At 30.6% G+C, this 22,721-nt stretch overlaps 2 protein-coding genes across 2 annotated transcripts in view; one reads left to right on the plus strand and one right to left on the minus strand.

The window, feature by feature from the left end:
- Window positions 1-4,673, minus strand: part of mbt (serine/threonine-protein kinase PAK mbt) — a 104,679-nt gene extending 100,006 nt beyond the window's left edge. The window contains exon 1 of the mRNA XM_035360531.2: window positions 4,462-4,673. The gene's annotated coding sequence lies outside the window, so the exon portion shown is untranslated. The remainder of the gene's footprint in view (window positions 1-4,461) is intronic.
- Window positions 4,674-5,609: 936 nt separating this feature from the next.
- Window positions 5,610-22,721, plus strand: part of LOC118189848 (tRNA (32-2'-O)-methyltransferase regulator THADA-like) — a 119,256-nt gene continuing 102,144 nt past the window's right edge. The window contains exons 1-8 of the mRNA XM_035360529.2: window positions 5,610-5,993; window positions 9,909-9,997; window positions 13,368-13,489; window positions 13,582-13,739; window positions 13,877-13,909; window positions 20,298-20,346; window positions 21,329-21,510; window positions 21,709-21,791. Of these exons, the coding sequence (XP_035216420.1) occupies window positions 5,921-5,993; window positions 9,909-9,997; window positions 13,368-13,489; window positions 13,582-13,739; window positions 13,877-13,909; window positions 20,298-20,346; window positions 21,329-21,510; window positions 21,709-21,791 (789 nt within the window). The 5' untranslated portion in view covers window positions 5,610-5,920. The remainder of the gene's footprint in view (window positions 5,994-9,908; window positions 9,998-13,367; window positions 13,490-13,581; window positions 13,740-13,876; window positions 13,910-20,297; window positions 20,347-21,328; window positions 21,511-21,708; window positions 21,792-22,721) is intronic.

A 22,721-nucleotide genomic window follows, 5' to 3' on the forward strand; every position in this document is an offset into this window, starting at 1 on the left:
TTTGGATATTTTATTTATTTTATATGTGGAAATGTTCATATTTGGAAAGGGTAAATACTTTTTCGCGATCCGGTAATTTCATATATGTTCTTTTTACCGGGTTTAAAGATTGAGAAAATTGTCATGTATTTTCGTGAAATTTTTCTAATTTATGAGAAAAAAGCAGTGTACATGGATATAGTGAAGAGTGTGCGCAATGCCATTTTTGTGCGATTCTGGGAAGTTTTTTTTAAGTAAAAATAAGTCGACGTGTACATGGTTTAGTGATATTTTAATTAAATGATAGTTATTTTGTGAATTTTATGTTTGTTGGAATTTGGTATACGTTTAAGTTGAAATAAACGTGCATGGAAATAATTTAAATATTTGATACTAAGTATTTGTTATGCTTGCGGTATGAATTCGTTGGTGACGTGTATAATGTAATAGATGATTTAGAGGTAAAAGTTTTTGGATATTTTATTTATTTTATATGTGGAAATGTTCATATTTGTAAAGGGTAAATACTTTTTCGCAATCAGGTAATTTCATATATGTTCTTTTTACCGGGTTTAAAGATTGAGAAAATTGTCATGTATTTTCGTGAAATTTTTCTAATTTATGAGAAAAAAGCAGTGCACATGGATATAGTGAACAGTGTGCGCAATGCCATTTTTGTGCAATTCTGGGATGTTTTTTTAAGTAAAAATAAGTCGGCGTGTACATGGTTTATGTGTATGTGTTATTTTGAAAAACGCGTAAGGAGTATGGTATTGTGCACTTTTTCCCAATTTTACAGTGAATATTCGTCATGATTAAACAGTTTTGTTTGATAAAATTTCTAGCATAAGTGTAATTCGGCTAGTGGATTGTTGGAAGAAGTGTTCAGTAGATAAAAAGAAAAGAAACATGTCTTTACTTCGTGAAGACAAAATGGCGGCGGGGAAAAAAAAAATAGAGGGTTGCTGTAGGAGAGTTGGTTGCCAAGTTTTCGCCAAAAAATCGCCAAGTTACCATAATGTAAAGATCAACCGCAACTTTTAATTAGCAACAGAAATTGCCATACTGTAAGTAAATTTCAGGACTATACTTTTGAAGCTTAGACTTATAACCCTGCAAATTTTCACAAATTTCATCCTAAGTCATATTTCTGACAAAAGGAATTTGCCTACGTACTTTACTGAAGTTTTAAATCTTCATTTCAAATGCACAATAATAGCAATATCAAAATATCTAGATCCCCCAAACATAAAAATTGAATACTCAATCCATACTGGATTTCCCCTTGCATGCATCTGTTAATTTACCATTATGTTTATGTCACTAGAGGCTGTAGTTTAATTTGGTTTATTTGATTGAGGCAAAGCACGCAAGAGCTATCTATCTCAGATAGAAAAAGGGGAAAGGATGCCTTCATGCAGAACTCGCTGGTACCGAGGGCCATATTTAGATTTAGTGAGATCCTAAGCTATTTGAGATATATGGCGCTTTATGAGGAATATGAGTCAATATTTTTTTATATTGGACATGCTACAATTTTTTTTGGGAGGGACCTAAGCTACAGCTTATATGTAAACCTGGCACTGCTGGTATCCACATGAGAAAAACTACTCAAATTCCCATGTAGCCGGGCTGCTCATTGGGATTTGAGTCCAGATTGAACTACCACTGCCAGTTTTCAGTGACTTTTCTACTTGGCCTGGTGAATTCCAGAAGCTGTACATTTGATCAAAATATAATTTGTTACTTAACAATTTTTACTAATAAATCATATTAATTGTTACAGCTAAACCATGAATTAAGATTATGTGTTTTAAAATTAACTGAAATGACAAAGCCTGTAATGAGTTTTCTGGATATAATAATTACTGTTTTCAACAATTTTAACATTTTTTTCCCTATAAATTAACCACAGAATAATTTGCATAATGTGGGGAAAATATATCCACTGAGTAAATACTGCATAATGTAAAAAACAGCACTACAGTCAAAAGTCGTTAATTCGGACACCTATAATCCGGACCTCACAGCTACAAACTTTCTGCGCATGCGCACGCGCATAGACGTTTACACATGCGCGTAAGACCTTACGGCTGCACATATGTGTGTGCGCACGTGCATAATACGTTTACGCATGCGCGTTTAATGTATAACAGACGGTATAAGCTAAAATTATCTATTTCAGTTAATGTTGCAGATTGCGTTGTTCCTTAATCTTCGAATTGGATCTGGCTTATTATTTTTTGCAGACTGTTAGAGCAATTTTATAAAAGTAAGCTTGAACTTTCGATTATGTCAAATAGAATTTCCGATGCTGGAGCTACTAAAGGATTTACAAAGTGAAAGTATGTTTCGATGTCCATCAAACAAAAAGTGGAATTGCTGCAAAAAATGGATAAAGGCATATCCTTTGTTTCTCTAAGCATTCCGAAATCTGTTTATCAATTTCACGCTGGTCTGCGGTGTGTGTGTGTGTGGTGGTGGTGGTAGGGGGGGTGAAACGCTGCAGCACGCGATGAATTGGAAGTTGATGTGTCAGCACTATCCTTATGTTCAGGGCAGATGTTTTTATTTTATTTGGCTTATAATTCCTTACTAAATGTAGTATTTCATCTCGATGTTCTCCGTCTTTGATATGATTTATATCAAATTCCTCCTCATTATAATTTGCTTCTGATAGTGAATAAAGTGACACAGAGGTTATTGGAAACGATAAAATTTCGATTGACAAATTAGTCGGTATTCTCGACACAGCAATTATAGAACTTGAACAGCAGAACTTTGTAACTGAACAAGAAATTATGTCTGTTTATAGAATTAAAGAGAAAGTATTCACATACAACGAAACAACTTACATTGAAAGAAATGTTTAATAAAGTAAACAAATAAATATTAAGCTTTTTTTTTGTAAATTTTGATACCCTTTAGATCATAATTGTTCTTTGTTTCATAAATTACGGTTTGATATTTTTAATTTTATAATTTCTGCATGCCATCTTACCATATTTAAACCGATGATCTATAATCCGGAATCGCCGAAGTCCCGACGAGTCCGGATTAGCGACTTTTGACTATATTTCACTTGACTGTGCTGTAATAATCAGTTAAGCAAAATAGTTCTAAAGTGAATCTTCTTACATTGACTACTTGTCATAAAAAGATAATTTATTAAAAAAAATCTAGAACTACAGATAGTTTGTCTTTGGAGTGAGTTCACTGTCATTTACTTCACTAATTATTGCACATATTGAATTCATATTAAGCAGACTTTTCTGTCTTAAATTGAGTGAAAATTATGCAATTATTAACTATGATATATGAAACTTTAGATTTTTAATGTAAATGTTAAATATATGGTGAAAATTTAACTTTACTGCATGGAGTATACAGAAAAGTACACGAGTAAGTAGAACCTTTGGCTAGGATTCAGGTGTTAATCTCAAATTGTACGTCCACATAAGAACTTTTCAAATGGATACGCGAAATAAAAAATATGAAAAAATTCCATTACTTTTAGGTTATGCATTAAAAAAGTGCATTCTAATTCTGGTAAAAAACTTCGTAAGTTATTTGCAGCAAAGTGCAGAATTGCCCACTTATTTGTTTTCCGCTTTGTACAAGAGCAAGAAGAATTGTATTTTTGTCAATTTTCTTTAACTTTTTAAGTGAAAATAGGTCGATGTGTACATGGATAAAGTTAAGGGAGTGCACAATGTCATTTTTGTGCAATTCTCGGATGTTTTTTAAGTGAAAATAGGTCAATGTGTACATGGATGAGTAATTGTTGTTAGGTGTGTTTTAAAATATTGTAGAATAATGCATTCTCTTCCTACGAGTTACAGATTTTCGACATTTCACCAAAAATTATCAATACATTGTGCACGAATATGAATTAAATATCTCCTATGATTCTGACATAAGGGAAAATTTCCATTCATTACACTTTCCTACTTAATTCACTTTACTGTTCAGTGCTAAAACAAGTCAAATTTACAGACTATTTAGTAACCACGGCCAGTACTATACAGTAAAAAATTCACGCTTTATTAAATTTTTAAGGGTAGTGTATACGACAATTTCGACTTTCTATGACTTACTTTATTTATAAAAAAAAATCAAAAATAAACATCATTAGGTTAATTAATCATTTAATTTAAAATATCTTAGTTGTATAATTACTTATTTCTACACATTATATGAGCTACTTTTAAAAAAATTTGCTCGATCAGCAAATTAGTGATTTTCATACATTCTAGAAATAAAAAATGCTCATTCATAGGCACAGGTAAAAAATAATTGAGCATTTCCATTATAAACAGCATAAATGACCTGCTTGGAACTCTTAACGAGACAATTAAATGTAAAGAAAGTTATATTTAAAAAATTAAATCATAAATAAAACGGTCTTGAGCTATCAGAATCACGGCAAGAGCGTATTACGCCTAGGCATACCTTCAAACATAACAACAAAAAATATCCCACCTTTCGCCGCCCTAGTAACCTCAACTAGTTGAATAACATTGTAACTCCTTATCCACAAGTTCTTCGCACCGGTCTGTGTTTTTCAATATAGTAAAAATGCATAGTAGAGCGCTTTTAAAACACATCCGTTTAAAAACAAAGATTTTTTCAAAGTAAACAAATAAAACGTTAAATCACTTCATGCAAATTGTTACACACAACTAGTGAAACAAACATAGATAATATACAGGCACTGTTACCTATCGCTTCAATTTGTGCGCTCAATATCCATTAGATGGCGCTCGTGTCATTAAACTTTTTGAGTTTCAGGGCAAACTTTTAAGTACCGTATTGAACGAGACAGACATTTTCTGTTCCTCTTATTATTCTGATAAAATATAAGACTTTTCCAGGTTTTAATAAACACTTTAAATACATCATTATTAGTCATAAATGTTGTACTTGTTAGTCATAAATAATTATTCAGAGCATCAGGACCACACCTCCTAACAGGTGTGGCCCTGATGCAGGCCTGGAGGTGTTGATCAGGGCCGGATTTAGACTTGGATAAGGCCCTAAGCTGTTTGAGATATGAGACCCCTTATAAATACAGATATTATGATATTATATGTCAGTGCCAAATATGATTTTCGGATACCTTGAGGTTTTTTGAGGGGTTTTTCCCAAGAAAGCGGGCCGTAAGCTAAAGCCTGTGTAATTTGTACGTAAATCCTGAACTGCAGAGCATGTATCAGAAGTAAAGAGTCAAAAGAACAGGGAGAATATTTGTTTGCTATTACATTTGGATGTTATAAATTTTATGAATATATGTGCCAAACGTATTACGATTGAAACTGTTCATCGGTCATTAGAAATCATAACTAGGAAACCTCTTTTTAAAGCATTTCAGAGATTACAAAGAATGTTGTGAAACTTACAACAAAAATATCACCAGGTTCATCTGAGATTTATCCCATAATAATCATCATTTTTATATAGTCTAATCCTTATTAAAAATTTCTTTATTTAACCCTTTTTTAACCTGGCTTTAACATTTTCGTATAATATGATAGGGAAGAATATTTGAAAATTATTTTCTTTCAAACAAAATTGCCTTTTCACATCTAAACTTGGTTTTTCGCCCTTAGGGCAGAAAGACTTAGCGGATGCAAAAAAAGAGCCGTTTATGTCTAACGTGTTTTCTTTTTACGATGAACTTATTTGTTTAAAATGAATAGAATATATATGATTATCCAAATAGAAATGAATTAAAGAACAGTTTATATTCTGTCCGTTTAAAGTTTTTTCATCTGCCCTCATTTTTAGAAATACGTAATCAGTTTTTATGATATGTGGTTTGTTGTCGTTTATTTTAACGTGTAATGTTTTACTGATGTTTCTTAAATTTGTGTGAATTTTCGTTACGCAAAAATTTTTAAGAGAGAGTTGTATTGTAGTTTTACCGAAAGTCTGATTAAAGATGCGTGGGAAAAAGAAGAAAACAGAAAAAATAATTTATGTTTTTCCTGATGAAATTTTGAATTACGTGAAAAGTAATAAAGCTTTATTTATTTTCCCTGTGAATTCTTAAAAGTTTTCAGATGTCTAATGTGAATTCAGATTTTTGAAGTGTTTTATCGAATTATGTTTCTTATTTTCCTCTTCCATTCATATACAGTAGAAAGTCAGGAAAATACAATTTGATGTTACATGAAAAAAATTAGATTTGATGTATTTTTGGAATGTGAATTCTCGTGTTTCCGAACGGCTAATGTAATTTTAGCAAGGGATGCTTTGTGAACAATCCTTCCTTTTTACTAACTGTAGAATTTTGATTACATAAACTGCTGCTTTTAGTTTTATATACTTCATATTTTTACTCTTATAAATACTTAGGGAAGTAAGAATGCAACTATTAGCATCCTGAAACAGCGGCATAGCTAGAGAGGGGATGCCTATCCCTGGGTGTAGCATCCAGGGAAAGCCAAACTGATGTTACGAAATTTTAGTATTAAATAAAATATTTTTCATTCTTAGAAAACAGGTGGAGGCACGAAATCTTCAGCTGTCTCTGGGTGCTAAATATGAGGAGAAAATTTGAACAATACTCAATAAGTTACTTCATTGGCACGTTATTGAAAATGAACACAGCCATAACATGAGCAGTTTTATTTGCATATTTTCCAACCATTTTACATTATTTCAATAAACATGATTTTATAGTTGCATAACTTGACAATTTGTATCCATGAGGTAGGAAAATATGTATTTCTTCAAATTTTTCCGATTAATTTCAAGCAAAATAATTTTTATGAGTATTTAAAAATTTTGTTTTTATAAATGCTCTTTGGTAAAATTTGATTTCAGGGTACCTCTTGGTGAAAATTGGCGATTTTTTGGCACCATTCCTGTTTACGTCCAATGCCCTTCCCAGTAAAATGACATCCGAAACATAATGCAATAAAATATAATTAAGACAAAAAATATAATCTCAAATACATGTTCTCTAATCTACGCAGTACGAAAAGGAAATATCGACATACCTTATATAAAAATTTCTGTTTCTTTGGTATATGTGACACGAAGAATTCCTTAATGGGAGCCAAAAACTGTTCAAAATTTACTATAATCTGTATACTGCCATCGCCACATAAATTCACAAAAGTAAAAAAAAAAAAAAAAAGTCCTCCATACTGCCAGACTATTGGCGGCATTTCTTTAGAAAATCCTTTTTTATTACACCCACATATCTTCCATAATGTTGATATGAGCTCCAGTTTCTAAATGCTTAAATCTCGCTGCATAACTTACCGAGAAGTGAATGAAGCCATTTAAATCTTCATTTACACTAGTCAATCAATGTTTTCTTTCCCATTTGTTCTAAACCATGCAGAAACTTACCACTGGTAGCCATTTTATGGTGTAAAGCACAAAATAAGCAGCGTACTTACTAACCAACATCCAATGCATAAATAAGCCCTTTCAAATATTTTCTGAACTGTTAAAATTGCTGCAATCATGTCATAATAGGGTTTCCATAGCATTCAGTGTAAAATACTCTGTTTATCATAAATGGTACAAAAACTTGGCGACAAATAAAACAACAACTAACCAAGGGGTACCCTAAACTATAGACTAACATGCATGGTATATGTTATTTTTTGGCAGTTATTTTTTTGATATGTTATATGCAATTTTAAATAATTTCATGGTAAAAATTTACGGTACTCCTTGGTGAATCATTTCTTTTTTTGATGCGAAGATCAGCACCAGGAAGGATCGGCAGCAATTTCAAGATAGCCGCTGTACAAAACCAAAATAAAAAGTCAAAGATTTATACACACTCAGTGTCCATGTATACACTGACCTGTTTTCACTTAAAAAGATTGGAAAAATGCACAAACTAGGCATTGCGCTCTGCCTTAACTTTGTCTATGTACATGTTGATCTATTTTCACTTAAATCGGGAAGCTAAAACTATCATGGTAACCAGAAAAAATTTGCAGCTGTTTTAACAGACAAAGATGAACAAATAACCAAAAATACACAAACAGAGAGGAATAAATAACCAAAAACACTGATTTCCTAACATAAAAACATTAAACAACGAATCTTTTAACAAAAATTAACATACAGAGATGAATAAATAAATAAAATGTCATTTTTTTAACATACACGTGCATACGTTAAGGCTTCCCAACACCATCTCCTCCATCCTCCAGGTATGTTAATTCAATTAAATTTTTTGTTGCTTCGGCTCATCCACTGTTAAGCAACATTCATCCTCTTACTCACCTCAGACATACTTAAGTGATGGTACCCACAGCAAAATAATAGCAAGTTCAAAATCCAAGACAACACCATACACGTGCAAGCAAACACAGCAACTGGAAAAAACAGTAAGAACCAAAAACATGAGTCCGTATGAAAGGGAAAGGGTTACTATTACAAAAAATGCAACGGGCTTCCAGATTTCATGAACAACTAATACTGCTTGGCGATTTTTTCAGAACAAAACCAAGGGCTACACAATAAAGATTAACCAATTTCAGAAAGTGTAGTGTTTGATTTTATAATTTATTGGGAGTGTTACTGTACTAACTAAAAGATATTTTTACAGATATTAAAATCAGTCATATTTTATTATTAAATAAATATAGTTTTTATAATGTTTCTACTTTCATTATTGTACTTCTTTGAGTTAAATTAACTCGGTAAAAGTATAGTTTAGGGTACCCCTTGGCGATTTTTGGCGGTACATGGATACCAATTCAGTACAATTCTTTGACTCGTTATTTTGGCTACACAAAGCCAAAATAACAAGACAAACAATTGCACAAACTCGGTATCCATGTACACATCGACTTATTTTCACTTAAAAAAATATCTCCGAATTGCACAAAAATGGCATTGCGCACTCTTTTAACTTTATCCATGTATACGTTGACCTATTTTCACTTAAAAAAAAAAAAAAAAAATCACAGAATCGCACAAACTTGCATTGCACAGTCCCTTTACTTTATCCATGTACACATCAATATATTTTCACTTGAAAAGTCAAAGGAGCACCAAATTCTACAATATAGGCAAACAAAAAATACACAATCTTAATAAAATACATTTTAAACCAAACAATAAAATAACATGAAAAACGAAAAATATGTTATACATTTAAGCACTACCAAAAACAAATATTCACTTACTATGATTTTCGAATTCGCTTCGTACACCCAGAGCCACGTAAAAATCAAAATATCAATCATACTCAAATGACTTTTTTCAAACCAGGTACTCTTTCTGATCGAACGCTTCACATAGTGACCATCTGAACCTTTCTTCCTACAAACCCATTCAAATCCATCTAAACGGTTTTTACGTTCGACTAGACACATATCCTTCCCACATACAGAACACTTTAACTGCATATATTTTTAGCAAATTAGGACATTTCATTGGAATTTATTTTCTAAACTTTTCTTTCTTAAAGTGAGTTTCAAAGGAAATTGAAAATAGTTAAGCTTGAACTGTATCCAAATCTGTTAAGTAAATGCTAATTGCTCTCTATCTTTTGTGCAAAGAATAACACAGGTTCATTGATCGTATTATTCAATACACTTTTTACACTTATAATAGTAATACAGTATTTTTATATAAATGCTTTCAAAGAAAGCTTATAAAATTAAGGTTTCTTATATAAAAATATTTATAAAACAGTTACCATGAATTCTAGATACATAATTTATTTTACTTTATATATTTTTGAAAAATTTTGCATAGAGGTTGGAAAAAGAAATATCAAATCTTATTTTAGAATTGACTATCTTCAATATTAATAATTTTCTTTCTCCACTTTCATATTTTACTTATAAATTTTTAATTTATTGGTATATTTTTAAAAAAAATTTCATATGAATTACGTGTAATATCTCCTCTTGTCAATTATTACATATATTTTTCTTTTTTCTCAGGTGAAGGAAACTATTGTGATATCTTAAAACATATCCAAGATCTCATGTTTGCTGCAGATGGCATTAATCAAATGAATGCTTTGAAAGAGGTATACTTTAATTTGTTATGCATGTATATATTAATGATGAAAATATTGTTACAAAATTTAAACAAGCGTAGTGTTAGAATATTGCCTGAGATTTCACATGCAATATAACTGCATATGTTAGAAATATTTGTTTTTCTTATTAAGGCAAATAAAATCAAGTTTGTGATTAATTTATTAACAGGTATTTAACAGGTTAATTTATTAACAGGTATTTAACAGGTATTCTGTGTGAGTTAAATCAGTGGGCTGAATGCATGACCTGAAAGTAGCTGATAAGGCCAAATTCCACCCCATTCTAAAAAATAATGTTGTTCCCACAACAAAGCAGAACTTTTAATTAAATTTTGAGGTTGGTGTTTGCAAGAACTTAATTACACTCCATAGTTCAAACATATCATCATCTGTATTGGCATGACAGCTTCTTATGGCCCCTGGTCCTCTTTAGAAGCCTTTCCCATTCCACTCTCCTTCTAGCAATTGACCTCCAGTTCTTAATTTTTAGAATGCCAAAATCCTGACCCAGACAGTCCTTCCATCATTTTTTATTTCTTCCTCTTGATCGTCCATAAACAAGAGTTGCATTAAATGTCTTAAGGACTGATCTCTCTGCATTCATTCTCAGGATTCAAACATATTGACAAGTGAATATTGAATTTTCAGACTGGCATTTGTTTTAAATAACTCTTATATGTTGATTAAACCACTAAATAACTTGCTTTAATCTTAAAATAAAAAGAAACAAATTATGAAAGCTTTCCAAGTGGGTCAAACTTTCAGAATAAATAATTACATCCTATTCTCATCTTTTCTTACTTAAAATTTTCATTGAGACATGCAGAATACATAGTATGTATGCTTATATGTAAATAATTATAAATTTCTTATTGCAGTTCCACTTAACAGCTCATAACATGCTGGTTTTGCCAAAGTTACTGTAGAGAAACATTGCTAAGAACTATCTTTATTATGAATTGTAGATGTTCATTGGTCAATCTGGTTCTCTTTTAGAATAATTAATTTTCAGCTGATTAAAAAAAATAAAGCTGTTCACGGGCTGTACTTCCAAACACAGTAATCATTTCTTTTTGCAAAAGTTTGTAATTTATGATATTTATCTTTTTTACAAATATGAAAAGCAGTTAATAAATTAGTATCTTGAATACACTAAAACACAAAGTGAGTTATATATAATGAACCTTTTCCTATACATTTAGTTAATATACATCTTATTCATTATATCAGTACTGAAAAAAAATCATCAACAACTTCTAAATCATCGCATCAGTCTCTATCTATGTATATGTAAATATATGACTTATTGTATTATATTTAGAAGTGTTTATGAACATAAAAATTAAAATTGCTAGAATATTTATTTGAAGTTGCTTCAAATTCACATAATGATCATATAATTGACATCAACTGTATTTATCATTTCCTTGCACATTATCCTGATTATGGAATACACAGTTGAAAAAAAAAACTGATGAACACAGACACTAAGATATGTATACTTTTTGTTTTGGAGATAATGCATAATTATACTATATGTATGATTTGCATTATATTAAAACATAACTTAGAATGACTGTAAAGATGTAAATATCAGCCATTTTGATTTTTATCAGAAAATTTCTTTTTTATAATACTTTTTAAATTATTATTTGTGGACAGAACAGTAATTATGAGCTGTAAATTTAGTCAAGGAAATGTTTTTGCCTATTCACAAATTAGCCAGTGCACTGCCAACTTTTCATGTGAGTGCGCATATTATAAAGTACCAGATATACACAGTCTGATAAGTACATAGATCCAGCATACATTTTAAATTGGTCATATGTGCAGAATTTGGCCATTACTGATATAATTGAGTGCTATGACCAATCTATATGTGTTTTTTATGCAAAGGCACTTACCTTAAGCAGATAGCTGAGTTCTTTATGGTAATTAAATAAATAAACCTCTTTGGATGGTTTTTCTCTTTACTTATCAGAATTGCCAATGTCAAGATTGATTTGATCTTGATCAGTTTTGATGGCCATCACTTGTTATCACTTGTTGTTTGATGGCTATCACTTGTTATGCCTGTTATCTGCCATAATAACAAACAAAAAAAGAAAGTACTGAAATGCTTCCATGAGTGAGCAGTACAATGTGAAATTTGAAAACAAACATATCTTTCGCCAATCTCTGTGACAAATAATTTCTCTTTGGTGTTCAAGTCCATTTAGCAAGTGAAGATGGTAACTTGGCTACATAGATTTTGTGGAAATAGAAATTTTTCTTTCAACATGCTACTCTGCATAGCTATTGTAGATGTGATAGCAGTTTAAAACATACTGAAATTGTTATTCCTTCCAACAAACTCTTCATTCTTTATTCAACTGGTCAAGAAATTTTTAAATGCGATGAGTGTGAAATGAATGCTGGAATCTATAATAGCCTGGAAGATATGGATGCAAATGCAAGGAAAACTAGCCCACTTGATATGCTGTATCTAACGATCAAAATGCATTTTTTGTATTGCATTTATAAAAAATAGCAAGTGACATTTTAAATGGGGACAAAAAGGCAATGTCTTCATTTAATAGCACTTGTGTGGATCATTGCTGAAATAGTTCAAGTATTAGCATTAATGATGGGAAAAATATCTGCCAATTGTTTCTTCAAACATATCCAAATACAACATGCAAGGAATTCTCCAAAGGTGATAAATATGTATGGAGAAAAAACCTGCCAGTATAATAAATAATTGAAGTAATAAGATAGAGCACATTTCTGAGCTCTCTATTTGTGCTAAGAAGAAACAGGTTTAATAAGAAATGGAAGAAATTTGTTCCTAGACACTGGTATATGAGATCTGGTGAGAAAATTTCTAGAAACATTATGAAAATAAATAAATAATAAAATTTCCTGAACATTAGAGTGACATCTGTAAGCAGTGTGTTATTAAAGAATTTTAACTTTACTTCTTGTTAAATGTGATGTTAAAGTATGCTTTTATATATTTTTCACATATTTCCATTAAGTTAATAAAACTGTATTTTATATTTTGAGTAATGTTTTCCCCACTGTTTAATATTGTTATTTTATTAATGTTATAAAAATAGGCATGCTAAAAATGATTACGTTAAACTGTACCTGCCGTGTATCTAATTGATTATCATTGCAGACCAGATGGAAAATCATTTTGGAATTAGTACTTTAATTTACTGTCAGCTTATTTTTAATAACTATTTTTTATGGTTAAGATTATTCTCCTTTTCCTATACTTTTAATTGTTTTAAGCATATTTTTGATGAAAGAGCTACATTTATTCTTTCAGAAAAAAGTATTAATACAGTTTTTATTATATGCTCTTAATTTTTAGGTATACAGAATTTTATCTTCAAAAATTAGTGATTTAACTCTTCTTGAAATGCTGCTTGAAATACTGTGCACCATGTTTTACCAGTCACCTTTGAAAAGCTCACATAAAAAGGCTGTGCATAGGTATTAACTTTTAGCTTTATATAATAAGATTGTTTCCCTTAAGTGAAAAAGTTCTCCCCCCTATTCTTTTATTATTGCTTTTTCACTTGTAGAATTCTTCTGGAATTATCTGAAACATATCCTGAGAAGTTAACAACTTTGTTGAAAGAAAGTTTGGAACTGAATATGACAACATCTGCAACTTTCTCTGTGAAGGAAACAGACAAAAATGTTAATTGTATTTTGGGTCTTTTGGATAATTTACCAATAGGTAATTCCAACTTATTCATATTATGTGCAATCTTATATTAATATTTCATTATTAGTGGTAATGGAATGTAGTTAATTTAGCATAGTTTTTAATTAATTAGGATACACTTAACTGATCTGTGTTCTCATTTTTTAAAGGGAAGAAGGTTATTAATGAGCACTTTTTGTTTGGTAAGTATTGTGTGCTTTATTTATATCTGAAATGAATGTTAAAGATTAAGAAGTATTTTGGAAGCTCTATGGAAATGAGCTATGAACTTATACTTGGCTATCTATAAAAAACATTATAAAAATTAACTTTCCTAGGATAATTAAAAGAAAAACTTTACAAAATCTGTAGTTAAATGATACTAAACTATGTTTCTACCATTTATCATTAATAATAACTTTCATTAGTAATTATGCAGGGGTTTTTAGATTCGAAAATATATGAAAGTAAATTGCTTAACATTTGCGAGATACTGGATTTAAATACCTAAAAAATTCTTTGTGAGATACTAGATTTAAGTACCTAAAAAATTCTTTCAAAGTTAAAATGTTTTAATTTTAATAAAATTTAAATTGAAATTATTTTGAATTATGTTTGTTTATATGGTCTGTTCCTTTAATTAATGTGCAGCATAATTTTATATTTTAATGTATTCCTGCATACTTTATTCATATATAAACTTAAATTGAATCAAATTAGATTAGATTAACTAAGCATCATAAAAGAAACTTATTCGAAATGTTTATTCTTTTCAATTTAAGGCAAATCACCTCTGTGATAAAAGTGACCCTGTTATTAGTCAATGATACATAAGATTCTTTTGAAAAAATAAATTCCTCTTTAATATTACAAAAAATTGCATTGCTCAATGTAGCATAAATTAATCATTTGAAAAATAGTTTTACTGGGAATTTCTAATAATCATTATTAATACTCGATTATCAAGTGTTAACTTATGTTGTAAAATATTTACCTTGAGCACAGCTATAAAATACTAGTGGGCAAGCCCGCCAGATGAGCGGGCTGCAGCCAAACCAAAATTTATAAGTTCTATGTTTCACTGAAAAGCAAATGTATAGAAACATTTCAGTATGAATGAAATCAGTTCATTCTTTCCAAGCAACAGCCAATTCGTAAATAATTTTTTTATTTCCAAACCAGTAAGCAAAACATTTTGACACTTCAGGTTATTACTTATGTTATCAGAATTTAAATTTAATGTAATATAGTGCAAATTCCAAGCTCTGGTCTCATCGGGACTTCGGCGGTTTCGGATTTGGGATTTTTCCAGAGATTAGATCATCAGTTTAAATCCAGTAAGATGGCAAGTAAAAGTTATAAAATTTAAAATATGAAATCACGATTTATGATCTAAAGTGTATCAAAATTTGCAAAAGAGGCTTAATATTTATTTGTTTACTCTATTAAACATTTCTTTGAATGTAAATTATTTAAGTTTCTTAATTTTTTTGTGCTAATACTTTTCTCTGCAAAAAACTATAAGCTGGACCTAACCAAAAAGTTAATTAGCAGCGCAATCTGCTATATTAACTGAAATTCTTTTGAATAAGTATAATTGTAGGCTAGCTTAACAGCATACGCTATACATGATTGGCTGTACAGCATGGCGACAGAATATTCCATTAAATTTGCCTTGCTTCTATTGTTTTCTGAGACAATTAAGCACTACATATGTATTAATTTAGTTTTTTTATTATACTTACATCTAATTCTTGCACATGCTTATCTGAGTCCTGAATAAACAAATTCCCATATATACTTAAGCTTACTGAGGTCTGGTGCTAGATATTTTGCCACCTGATGCAGTTTTTCTGGGTCCTAAATTCTGCTTCCAAGTGCCTCCCTAAGTTTTAAATTTTTGCCGCCCCTTAATTTTGGGTCCCAGTGCTTTCCCTAAATTCTAAAAACATTATCATCCCTTAATTTTGTTGCTTGGTGCTTTTCTAAATTCCAAAAATTTTGTCTTTCCCAAAATCTGCCGCCTGATGCAGCCATGTGAGCTCTGGCACCAGTTCTGGGTTTGAAAAAATGTCTTCTTAATTCAAATAGCACTAAATGTAATCTTTTGGGCTATGAGTCACATTAACAAAATTTATTTTTAGCATATGGAAAGAAATTTTTGTTAAATTTTCCTCATCAACATTTAGTACATTTAACTTAAATCTGTAATCATTGCCAAGCGTAATGTCAACATAAAAGGTTTTCATAATCTTTGCTACTCAATTAAAAAAAAAGTTTCAGTATTACTACATTAGTCATTACTCAAGCTGTCATGTGCTGAAAGCAAAATATAATAAATAATGATTCCAGATGATTTGAAATACAATAAATAATGATGTACAGTAGAAGTCCAGAAATCCGCAAAGCTTGGGACCAGAGGTTGTGCGGATTTCAGGACAGAAAAGGTACAGCATAATATTCGGACTAAATGTGCAAAATAAATAGGGCGTATTAGATATATTTAAATAAATTTTTATATACATTATTGCAGTAATTTATTATATGCATTAAATTATTATTACATATATAAATTGATTACTGTAAAGGCCCTTATTTTCGCGAGGCTTTAATTTTCGTGATTTTCACGAGCCCGTTGTAATCGCGAAAATTTAAGCCTCACGAAATACTTTTTTTTTTTCTGCCTCAAATAATGATAAAAAATCAGAAATTTTTCACTTACCCAAAATTTAATGATTTATTGCACAATTACAAGCTTTTTCTTGACAACTTTCTTTCTTATAACTATTTTTTGAATAATATACAATTATATTTCTCAAATATAAAACAATAAAATTAATAGAAGGCAGCTCATTCACTTAGAATACTTTTTATATCAGCTTCTTTGAAGCCGTTCTAAATTATCTCATGTTTGGCTTCAATACCGTTAAATACGCACACAAACCGAAAAGCATGAGTCAGTTTTCGTTGTGATATTCGCGAGTCCACAGATTCTTTTTCCTCTAGAAATTGAAGCTCATTAGAATACCACTCAATAAACTCATTCTTGAGCAAACGCTTGAACTCGCCATTTAGACGAGAACAGGGGGGGGGGGAAGAACTTTTTGGACAAAAAGAAGTTTCTTAAAGTGCTTTATGCAAAAGATGTACTTTTGGAATTTTTCAACTTTGCTTAGGTACTTTTGAAATTTTTCAACTTTTGACTCTGTTCATATAAAATTCGCGAAATTTTCTACTCGCGAAATCACCGATATATTCATTTTTACGAAAATAAAGGCCTTTACAGTATATTATTCATTGTATTATGTATACAGCATCAAGGTTTGCTGGTTTCGCCTCGTGCAAAGATTTCCGATTTCCGATTCTGGTGTTAGAATCTCTGTTGCGGTAAAATTTAACAGCTTTTCTTTATTTTTCCATATATCATACACAATCGTGTCGCAATTCCATACCATTCTGCTATAAATTGAGGAGCAGCACCTGCCTCCATCTTTTGCAGAATTTGCACTTTTTGCGTCACCGTCAATGCAACGTGTTTACGTTTTTCAACGTTGCAAACAGTAAAATCATGAGTGCGTTTCTTATCTGTCATTGTATTGAAAAGGGCTGAAATTTAAAATATTCTTATATGATCCACAAAATATCCGGATTAAAAAAAGGCAGCACTAAAGAATCTTATGAAATAACAAAGCTCAGAAAATACAACAACGTGAACTTGAACGAAGAGTGAATCATCTGCTTTTTTACCTCGGTGCAGATTAGAGGGAACAAAACTTCTATCTTATTTTTAAATTTTTTTTATGTCAATAATTTGACATTTCCGTTATGACTCATTATTATTTGGTAATTATGACGTCATTATTCGGTATTTTTTCTTCAATATTTCGTACTCAATGTTGCGGTTTCCGGAACCTATGAACTAAATGTTTATATTTTGAGAGGCAACACAGATTTCAGGAGTTGGCGGATTTCAGGTCGGTGGATTTTCGATATTTGACTGTAGTTGTAAAATCAGCAATTTTTTTAATGTAGAATGTTTCGGTCTGAGATGTATGCCAAGTAGATAAGCAGCTATGGAGCCAAATTTATGCTAAAATGATTGTTTGTTCAATAAGAAGGGTATTTTATTTAGTGCTGAAATGAAATTAAGAATTGGTATTCTCCAGATGTTTTCTTACGGGCCCCCCTAAAAAAAAAAGCGCATGCCTACAGCATAAAAAAAATTTCCTAAAAAATTTTTTTGTTGGTGGCTGTAAGGTCTGGATTTTAGGTCATTCCAGATATAGGACATCCGGATCTCGGACTTTGTACTGTAATAACAGTATTTTCTGAATATCAATTAAAGAATTAACGTGGCATTAATGTATCATGTCAGTTATACTAACCTGAAACAAAAAGTTGCCAACAGCAGCTTTTTTGCAACCATCAGGTACATTCAGAAGAAGTGGAAATGAGACATCCACATTTCTTACTGCTAAAATTTAGGTACTCTTTATTATCCGTTAACCTTCCTGCAAAGTTGGCAATTGTTGGTGGTTAATTTTGGCCAACATATCATGTCAAAAACAGTAGCCATTTTAAAAAATGCCTGTATGGAAAATATCACGCAAAACAGCAACAAATTAAAGAAAATAAAAATGAAAGAAACATCCATAATGAAACACTAAAAATTACATAAAACAGCAACAAATTAACTAGATTAAAAACACTACATTCATAGTAAAACTTTCTTTTTTTTCTGTCTTCTGTCAATGTGCAGAGCGATATGTTTTAAATTAAAAAAGCATCAGAGAATTATAGAATTTTTTGTTTTGCAGAGCAAATTGGAACTGCTGTTGATGTACTAATTGACCAATTTTAACTTGAAAAAGATCAGAGAATTGCCCAAATTAACTCACGGAGTGTACTTTTCTGTACTCTGTAATGTTAGGCAAAATGCCATATTTCTTAGAAAAAGAAAAAAAGAAAGGCAACACCTTTCTTTTTTATTAGCAAGCAAACTCCACAGTGGCGTATGACTCATTGCAAGGGGGGGGAATACATTAGTGGATTGCCAGACCGGTATACATTTTTTAAATTCTGGCTTGCCTTATTTTGCAACACAGCACTTTGTCCAGCGATTCTTATTGAGGTTTTGCAGATAATCCATTGGTACCAAAAATTTAGTTAGTTAGAAATGGGCAGACATCCAAATCATAGCCAAATGAAGGTATCCCAATAAGCTGTGATAAAGGACTGATCTGTTTATTAACAGCGTCATGGTGTATTTCAGGATTCCCCCCGAAGGTTGACTGGGAAGTACTGGTTAGGATCTGTACCTAGACAGTCTCAACCACGGGGGTATACAAACAGTCTTCACAGGACTAGAACCCAAGTATTGTACTTAGGTTGGTTCAGGCTTGGCAGGGACCATACTGGTACTGTCATGTCTGTTCCTCTGGCTGTGGTGGAGCTATATTGTAGATATTTTTGTGGCCTTCTCGATGGGGGATCAGCCCTCAGAGTCTCAGTGACGGGGACTGACACAGTAAGGCAGGGCACCAATTGTTCGTCTGGTGCTGAGGGAGTGGTGCCCCGAGGCAAAGATGTCTTAGCGTTTTTAATTCGTCATAGCGATTTTCTTCTTCATCCTGCTGGGGCTATGTATAAAGCCGGGCAGGGACCGTGGGGCCTGCGCCGCCACTGAGGGGTCCTACGTGACCTGGATATCTAACCTCGTAAGGAATCCCAGGTCGAGGGTCCTGGTTATGGAGCACTGTATTTCAGGATCATCTTCTTGTATATCAATTCTTAAACTTGTCAAACTTAGATTTCTCTCCCTCCTTAAATCAAAGATAAATGTGCTGGAAGGAAAGAATAATTGAGTCTTGCATTTTCGCTGAAAATTTTGGATGCCTCACACTAAACAATTGCAAACTGTAAGATTATATACCTTATATAATGTTTGCAAATAATTTCATAACTGATAAATTAGTAAATTCTTATCATTTCCAATATTGGCAATGTTTTTAATATTTTTTAAAACTACTTAACAATTTTGTTTAAGAACAAATTCATAAGGGTTGCATAATGACCACTTTGCATGATAAATCCTGCCATGGAATATACATTCATTATGTGAATACATTGTATTTGTGTTTTTTTTTTATATACTTAAAAACTGTTATGAATTTTTTTAAATGATCTACTTTTTTTTAAGGCATTAGATTGTAATCTGATGTTTTTCAGATTGCAAGATTAAATTTTAAATTTCTATTTTTTGTTTTCTACTTATATAATTTAAATCAATCCACATAGAATCAAGTTAATTATCTAAATAAAATATCTATCCGAAATACCATTATGTGAAACCTTCAATGCCTAATTAAAAAAAAAAAAAAAAAAAAAAAAAAAAAACTTTGTTTTCTGTGTCTTTTTTTCACTTTAGTTTTCCATAAGTGATAATATACTTGACATATCTGAAATTTTTAGTTAAAATTAATGAAAATCTAAAAATATTTCATTAATATTTTAATAGTTTTATTTTATTTTAAAGTGTTTCTGCATAAAGATAAACAATTTTCACTATAGAAATTCTTTTACATATTTCAGTTTGGAAAACCACAAGCGATATTCTTATTGCTGTTCTAAATTTTTTAAGGTAATTATATATATATTGTGATTCATATTTTTTAAGCTTATGCAATATTTGTATATCAAGTATATCAAGTGTATATTTCTTGTAATATAAACTTATACTACAAAAAAATTTTTCACGAAGGAAAATAAATGTTAATTTAAACACTTTTTGTGAAGCAGAAGGGTCATTATCATTTTTCTAATAAAATTGTGTACATTTTGGGGGGGGGTATAGCTTTAGCTTGTCATCATTTAAAGATGGAAATTTTGTGAAAAGAATAATTTTGTGTGTTTCTTAAAAATTTTGAAAGGAGAGATTTGCTTCAAAAATATCCATTGTTATCTTTGAGTCTAATTGAAGACTTTTTTAAATCCACGTTCATTACTATGCTTGACATTTTCAAACATATTAAAATATCTTCTAAAACTCTGAGAAAATTTTGAAAACAGTAGTTTTTTAATTGTTATTTCCATATATTTATTTTAAGTTTTATGTCTATTTTAAAGTTTATATCATTCTGAATTTTGTTTTAAGTTGATATTTGTATTTGTAAGCAATATGAGGCTTCATACAGAGTGTGAATTATTTGCAGTGATTATTATTATTTCCAAAGGTGTTATTAAAGGTGGGCAATACAAGTTTACAGGCCTTTACCAAGATGCATTTATTTCAAAGTAAATGCCAAATACAAATTTCCTTTGGTGTTAATGTTTCTTTGAAGATAAAATCAAATTAAAATAGTTCACAGAAAGAAGTCTAATAAACTTTTAAATTAATGAAATAATTCGACTGGCAGTTTAATAATGAAATGTTTTCTTGCATTAAATTTTTTTTTTCAAAAATAGTGTATTCTTGTCAGCTGATTTTAATAATAAAAGAAATTTTTTTATATATATATTTATCTGTATAGTTGACATTATATTTTTAGAATTTAGGATTTAGTAATTTTACGAAGCATTTGTGCCTGCATTATTTTTTTTTTCCTTTTTTTAAATATTTACAGAGTCGAAAACAGTCTTCAGAAAACAACAGAATTATATTCTCTTTGTCAGTCAGTATTGAAAATGATTATTCTTATGTTTCAAAATTGTAAGAAGAATTTATTCACACAATATAAAGAAGATATAAATTTTACTTCAGCATCAGAAAATATAAAAAAATCTCTGGATGATCTACTAATGAGTGGTAAGTTTGTAATGTAACATTCAGTTTGTAACATTCTTTATTTCGCAGAAAAGTTAGATAATAAATATTCAAAGAAGTGTTGAATTTATAATGTATAATTTTTTTAATAAAGGATAAATATCAGATTAACCAAAGTGTACAGTCTATTATTTATTTTTATTATTATTATGATATTATTTATATGTTATTTTTTCCCAGATAAGACATTCTTAAACTGCCGTTTGAATGCTGCCATTGCATGGTGTTATTTCAACTATTTTTGTGATAAGAAGGAATTTAAGGTAAGGATGACATTTATGTTGTTAGATTATTATCGAGATGCTTACATACTTTCTTCTCAACTATAAAAGATGGCAGAGAATTTGCCAAACTTGCATCAGTCATTCTGCTGGAAATTTAAGCAGGTGATTCTTTATTTAGTTAGGTAATAAAAAATGCACATTGCAAATAAACCAAAATGCAGTCATAGATGTAAATTTTGTGCCCTTGAATCACATTCTTTTTTGAATGGGTGTATCTGCTTTCAAATAAAGTCCATATTTTATCCATTAAAGCATACTGTTCTGATGGCAGGATCTGATGACATTAAGAATACTCTGCATGCTTTTCTAAAGAAGGAGTCTTCAATCAGTCAGGGCCAAATGATTTATTCCAAATTTGGGAGAAAAATGAAAAGACAGTAATGAACTTGTATTCTAAAATAAAATAATTGTAGGAATTAATAAAACCAATTATCAAGTTTTTACCGTGAGTACAAAAAATGAAATTGCACTTTTAATAATGGATTCTTTAATCTTTGCACTTCCTTTGTTTTGTTTTACCTTTAAGACCTGCATCAGCCCTGCTATTGAATATGGAGCTGAGCTATAGGTTACCACATATGAGACCACCCAGAAAGAGTTGGAAATGGTTCAAAACAATGTTATTGGCACTTACTTGTACTCCCAACTGAAGCCATGCACTTACAGACTGGTATGGAGCCTTTGGTTGACTGAAGGCATAGATATGCTTTGAAACTATTTGAAAAACTTTGTCAACATATATACTAGTTCAACTTAGATTAAAAATTTAGAAATGCTTTTTGAGCTTGGCAAAAAAATTAGCAGTCAGATGAATTTTGCTGCTAATTGCTACTTAACGAAATCCTTTATTTAAGTGAATCATGTATTGTGGACATATCAGTGCCATCAACTATAATCTAGACTAATTCT

Source organism: Stegodyphus dumicola, chromosome 9, assembly GCF_044657685.1.
Source record: "Stegodyphus dumicola isolate Sdum_Otavi_A_Nest chromosome 9, ASM4465768v1".
NCBI classification, from domain to species: domain Eukaryota; kingdom Metazoa; phylum Arthropoda; class Arachnida; order Araneae; family Eresidae; genus Stegodyphus; species Stegodyphus dumicola.